This window comes from Sinocyclocheilus rhinocerous, unplaced genomic scaffold, assembly GCF_001515625.1.
Source record: "Sinocyclocheilus rhinocerous isolate Xijiao unplaced genomic scaffold, SAMN03320098_v1.1 scaffold166, whole genome shotgun sequence".
NCBI classification, from domain to species: Eukaryota; Metazoa; Chordata; class Actinopteri; order Cypriniformes; family Cyprinidae; genus Sinocyclocheilus; species Sinocyclocheilus rhinocerous.
In genome coordinates this window covers 1364668-1371286 of record NW_015633186.1, presented here as the reverse complement: position 1 = coordinate 1371286, position 6619 = coordinate 1364668, and the positions used below count along the sequence as shown (strand labels likewise).

General features: G+C 37.2%; 1 protein-coding gene across 1 annotated transcript in view; it reads right to left on the bottom strand.

Moving 5' to 3' along the window:
• rpa1 (replication protein A1) overlaps window positions 1-6619 on the bottom strand; it is a 29303-nt gene that overhangs the window by 16072 nt on the left and 6612 nt on the right. Inside the window, exons 5-12 of the mRNA XM_016557112.1 lie at window positions 6327-6415; window positions 6080-6154; window positions 3210-3327; window positions 3003-3105; window positions 2861-2929; window positions 2555-2747; window positions 1853-1989; window positions 946-1094 (exon numbers count right to left, since the gene is read on the bottom strand). Coding sequence (XP_016412598.1) covers window positions 946-1094; window positions 1853-1989; window positions 2555-2747; window positions 2861-2929; window positions 3003-3105; window positions 3210-3327; window positions 6080-6154; window positions 6327-6415 — 933 coding nt within the window. The remainder of the gene's footprint in view (window positions 1-945; window positions 1095-1852; window positions 1990-2554; window positions 2748-2860; window positions 2930-3002; window positions 3106-3209; window positions 3328-6079; window positions 6155-6326; window positions 6416-6619) is intronic.

Here is a 6619-nt window from a genome sequence, read left to right as displayed (position 1 = left end):
AAACAATTATTAAACTGGGCAGAAGTGGAATATATATTCTATTTGCAAGTGGAACTGCTCCATAATGAAAATTTGATATATGATTAGCCTATATAGTTTTAGTGGTGCACCTAATTTTTCGTATTATTTTCTTATGAAATAGTAGAAAATGTAGTTGTTAATGCAAAATTTGTTAACTAAGATGATTCCCGTTCAGCTACCACATTCATATAAAACTATTGCAATGGGAAAAATGCATTATTAAACACTTCATTTTTTTTTTACTGAAAGCGTACAATGACTGTTGTTTACTCAAATAATCGCAATCTGGTGATTATGTAATAACTGTGACAGGTCTATCCGAGATATTTTAAGCTTCATAATTATAAATTTGGCAGACCCAACACACACCTAAATTGGCAAGAAGGCAGAGGAAAACATTAAATGAGTCATAACAGTTTTTCAATTCCTTCAGTAGCCAATAAAAATCTGAGGATTAAGACAGTGCCTGTGCTCCAAAAACACAGGCAGCAATCATATACTTAGAACAGCACCATCTCTTAACAAGGCATTCAGTGCCATCGTTTCCCCATCTTCCTTGTTTCATATCCCCAGAGCAGAAATAAACATTCCTGTTCTCAAAGGAACCAAGTCACACGAGTCCACTAGGGGAAATTGAACATCTTGGCAGGGGATTAGCCATGATTTGCATTCCTATATCAGCCTGAATGCAAAGCCCACCAGAGCGCCGCTGATAGAGCTAATCTTGATATCAAAGGCATGAGCATGCTCACCCTCTCGGAGTTCTAGAGTGTGCATTTTAGTGTCTGCTCTCTGCTCGTCCCAATTCTCACAAGTGGAGAAATAAAAACAGGAGCGCATCAGAATGCATCTGTTTCATCTAGGACAAACACTTAACAACAGATGCAGCGTATTGTCTTTGAAACAGAGAGAAAAATCACTCACCATCCCCGCAGTTTGTATGCCTCGGGAATGTCAGGGTTGATCATGACCGTGCTGCTGTAGAGAGTGGAGAGAGAACGCCCACCAAAGTCAGACAATCTTGCTCCCTTAATGGCCAAGATAGGCTGCCCACTGCCATCAAACGTCTCTGCCTGGAGAGTGAAGGAAGGAAAGAGAAATAGTTAAGCACTGAACAACTGCACATACTCCTTCAACAGTGTGACATTTTTCTTGCAAGCACTAGTGCAAAGGATCTAAGTATTTTCCATCGAATTGTGGTTTTATGCATTTGGTCTTGTATGGCAAATCCAGATTAGATGAGAATGGCTGGCATGCCAAACAGAAGCAAACATCTGGCAGCTGTAATGGGAGAGGGAAGTGTCTCCCAGTGCTTGACAAAAACATCATCTGGTACAAGATCAGAATGTTTAGGGCTGGATGTCACTGTTTGCATGAGGATTCCAATCAGCTGTGATACACAAATGTTTGGAGTCCATAATTTATTTTTATATTTCCTTTTTCGAGAAGTATTAATAAACTAATACTTTTATTCAGCAAGCATGCATTAAATTGATTAAAAGTAACAGCAAAGACATTTAAGTTACAAAAGATTTCCATTTCAAATAAGCACTGTTCTTTTGAACTTGCTATTCATCAAATGATGAGAAAAAAGTACAGTTGTTCTGCTTAATATTTCAAACAGAAACAGCATTGGATGATTTCTAATGTGAAACATTACTATCAGTTTTGCAATACTGAGTCTTTATGCAACTTCGTGATCCACAAAAAATAACAACACTCTTAAGTAGTATTATAATTATCACAATATGGACTAATTCCACAAAATCAATTTATTTTGTACAAGGCACTTGATAATGTAAAATGAATAAAGATTGATGCAGTTACGTACATCACTACCCCACATGGTGAGCTGGATGATTCTGCCGGACATGTCCATCAGTTGGATGTTCCTCTTCGAAACCTCACGACTGTTCTTGGTCATGATGCGCATCACATCCTCTGTGTTTTTACACACTCCAATCACATCTGCAAACACACACGTCACGCGGGTTTACAACACTGCTACTCCCCCAATTTACCAACAGTAAATAGGTTTGGGATGACTATACCACTCATCCAGAATGAAATTCCACAACACCCGTCAACGCTCCATTACAGCGCGCCATCTTAATCCTCTCATATCAGACACCGTTATGAATCATTTAGCTGCCATTAGGAGCATTTCACAAATCACTGCCAGCACCTGACTCAAATCTCGGATAAGAAATACGCCTGCTGCACCTCGGCGTGCTCTGACTGCCATTACCATAATTAGAGGCATGCTTATTGACTCTTCATTCTACCAGTGACAGCATCTTTCTCCTCTGGTTCTGCTAGAACCCGACAGGGACACAAAGTCAATCTGTGCCACAGGCCATTACTGTCATAAGCATTATTAATATTGCGTTCATCATCAACGTTATAATTACCACAACCTCCTGGGTCTCAACACATTTGTTACGCAGAGCCGCGCCACTGTCTCCTTCGCAGTTAATTATTAAAATGCTGGTTACTGATGATGCCGATCGCACAGGCCGGGGAAGACGCTCACCTACGATGGTGTCTTTCTCCCGGCACTCCAGGTCAGCAATGGAAACAAAGTCGCACTGCACCACGGGTACATCATGGCTGTCCTCGCAAGGGCTGATGGTTGTCTCACCGTTTAAAGTCATCTCATAGTCATTCTTAAGCGAAGAGAATTGTTTGTTGGCAATTTTCAGGGTGCCTTTTGAGATGTAGTAGACCTGAGGACAACAAGTGGGATGAATCAGGTCATGTTATCAACACATATTTTTCTAATAATTTGTGTAGCCCTCCTTACACACCATATTAAACGAGAACATGTAGTAGGCCTTACCTTTCCCTGCTCGATGAGTGAGTAGAATTTGTCCACCTCGTTATTAAATCCAGTTGCTCTGATCTCCCCCTATAATAAACAAAAAGCAATAAGTTAATACTCTTTCTAGTTTCTAATCTGATCACTGCTGATGAATGCTTACGCTTTCATCCACAAGCTCCATGGAGAAGAGCTTCCCATCCCCTCTGGAGTTACTCCATGTGCGGATGGCACTCTTGTTGGTGACTCTGGCTCTAACAGTCCATCTGAAGAAAACAGCACACTTATGACAACACAGGATGTTATGTGACATGCTACAGTCAATTGGATTGGAAAGAAAAATATTCAGGGGGGTGAGATTTAGACTGACTTTGACTGGTATGGATTGAGGCTGGCAATGGGAACGACTTTAGAGCTGCCTCCAGGAGTGTTGGGGGCAGCCATGGGCTTTTTCCCGAAGCTCTGAGCAGAAGGTCTGTTCATTGAACCTAATGCGAGTAGAAGAGAAAACCGCACATCACTGCAAAGAACTATAATAAGGTAGACATAATCACAGACACCTAGAGCACATTTTGAAATAATGACTGACTGTAATGACAACACTTCTGAAACAATCTTATGTGACAATCTTGAAAGTGTGAATTAAAACAGCTGTCGAGTACAGCTTATGAAGTTAAAACTGTCGAAGAAGATTAGATTCTGTGCTCAAAATACATAATTAAAACATCTTCAAATGCTTTTTGATAAAAAAAGGGTATTTGCATGTTAAAAAGAATGAAATGAAGACTTTCTATTCTAAGCAGATCAATGAATTTTCACACCATTAAAAACAAGGTCACAAACATTACTTCATGCATGGCTAGATGTTTTGGGGTTTCCACTACAAAACTATATTTATATATTCTTTAGTGAAGTAATATTATATCCCTCCTCAACAAATCACATGGTTTTACATTCACCAACTACAGCACAGGACAAGTTACACATTTAAGTTTAATACTTATGAGTTGGATCAAATCCCTGACAAGAAGTGCAAGCAACCGCCTATTATTAGTCATGATATTAATAGTCATTCACTAGCACATGCACAGTAACTAAAGGAATAGCACACCAGCTGCAATATGATTCCTACCTTTTCTACTGCTGTTCTACTTCAAGTTTAAAACATTTCCAACAGACAGTGCAAATAGTAAAGTGGAGGAAAAAGTTGTTTGATTTAATAGTTAATAGTTTATTCATCAGTTCACCTAAAAACCGTTGGTCAGTGGTTAGTTTTCAAATCAGTTACCATAGTTACAATCAGCTTTTCATTTAAAGGGTTACTCCACTCCAAGATGAAAATTGTGTCATTAATCACTTACCCCCATGTCGTTCCAAACCCGTAAAAGCTTTGTTCGTCTTCGGAACACAATTTAAGATATTTTGGATGAAAACCGGGAGGCTTGGGACTGTCCCATTGACTGCCAAGTAAATAACACTGTCAAGGTCCAGAAAAGTATGAAAAACATTGTCAGAATAGTCCATCTGCCATATTACATTAAAAGAATTTAAGGTGCTAACTAGGGCCATTCCTGCGGGTGTACATATGCTGTTCAAAAGCAGTGTATATTAGTGATGCGCGGATGAGCTAAAACGTCACCCGAATCCGCAGCTTCAAATAAATTATCCACCCGTCAACCGCCCGCACCTGTATTTTTGTCTGATTTAGATAACCGACCCGCACCCGATCATCTTCAAAAGCAGTGTATGTACATCCGCACTTTCTGTCTGTCCTCCTAGACCTGAACATACCTTAGTCGGCTCTATCTGTTTCTCGGGGTTAAAGCCTAACAACTATAAAATTAGATCCTTGTTTTTAAAAGAGAATATTTCTACGCCTTATGTTATTTTCTACTGGAACAATATCTTTAATCATGTAAATTGGACTCAAGTTTGGTCATTACCTCAAATTCCTCCTTACAAATAAGGTTAAGGAAATCTCATATAAATTAATTCATAGAGTTTATCCAACAAAAGAATTCCTACAAAAATTTAAAATTGATATTGATTTAAAATGCTCTTTTTGTGAATGCTCCACTGAAACAATTTCTCATTTGTTTTGGTCCTGCCAATATACCCAGCATTTTTGGAATAATGTGGAGGTTTTCATTGCTGCTAATATTTAAAAAACATTTTCCTCATCTTATAAATATGTGATTTTGGGTTACTATATCAAGGATCGCTCTTTAAAGGATGTTGGTTTTATTATAAATTTTATTTTATTTTTATGTAAATTTCACATTCATAAATGCAAGTTTACAAAAGGCAAACCTCTTTTTATGGTGCTTGAAAAAGAGATTCAAATGTATGTAGATGTGATGTCAAAATCTAAAAATAGTAAAGCAATTAAAACGATTAATATATGCTCCTTTAACATTTTCACAATATAAAATATAAAAAAATAATAATAAATAATGGTGCTGACCTGCAAAGTATATTTTCTGTATTAAAACTGCATTGTAATATCCTACGGAAATGTAAATATATGTATAATATATATTTGTCTGTAAACTGATGCTTATGTACCCTCTCTTCTTTTCTTTTTCCTTGTTCCTTCTTGTTGAGGCATGTGAAATGTTTTTGTTATATAGTGAGATATGGCACTGTACATGCTACTTGTTGACAATAAAGCATCATAAAATAAAAAAAGAATAGTCCATCTGCCATCAGTGGTTCAACTGTAACGTTATGAAGCGACGAGAATATTTTTTGTATGCGAAGAAAACAAATAACGACTTGATTCAACCATTCGTCTCCTCTGTGTCTCTCCGCATAACCGTACCGCCATTTTGGAGAATATCCACTGAACGCAAGCTGCGTACGCTATTCTGTGTCAGCCGCGCTATACAGGTTTGGAACGACATGGGGGTAAGTGATTAATGACACAATTTTCATTTTGGGGTGGAGTAACCCTTTAAGGCTTATGGTCTTAATTCTTTTCTGAAATTTAATATGTCAGCACTTTAAGAAGTATCTTGAAAATGTGTCAGATTTTCAACTAATATATTTAAATTATTTTAGTAATCATGTAATGTTTATAATCTAAAATGCAATCAGAACTTCATAATTCAGAACTTCATAACACAGCTACTGCATTACAGCTCAGGAACATATTCTTATAATTAATATACATATTTGAAGTTTTTATACACAAATATCTATAATAAAAAACTGAATACATTTTTATGTTTATTTCCATACCATCACTTCCATTCGGAGGCTGTAATGGACGTACAGTTGGAGCCGGAGCTGCATTCTGTTGTGGCTTTGACTGGCCTGTTGCACAAAAATTAGACACTGCAGGATAAATTTGACAATCTTAAATACCTCCAGACAAGGTGACTGACATAGTACAACCTCAATGCTAACAACAAAATGTAAAATGTTTTAATATGAGCATAACTAATGTAAGTTTCCATAAAATTTGACATTTCAAATGTACTCTCACCCTCCACATAAGGAGTTGGGTCTCCAATTTTTCCTGCCATCTGGTCAGCAGACTTGATCACGTCCATGTCCAGTATAACTACCACACGTCTGTGTACAACATCAAACACAAAAGCTTGATAATATGCATTAATAAACATATGCTATTGTTAAAAGGTTTGAGGTCAGTAAGATTTATTTTAAAGAAATCAATACATTAATGCAGTAAAGATGCATTAAACTGATCAAAAGCAACAGCAGAGACATTTATAATTTAATAAGATATGTATAGATATATAGATAGTGTATATATAT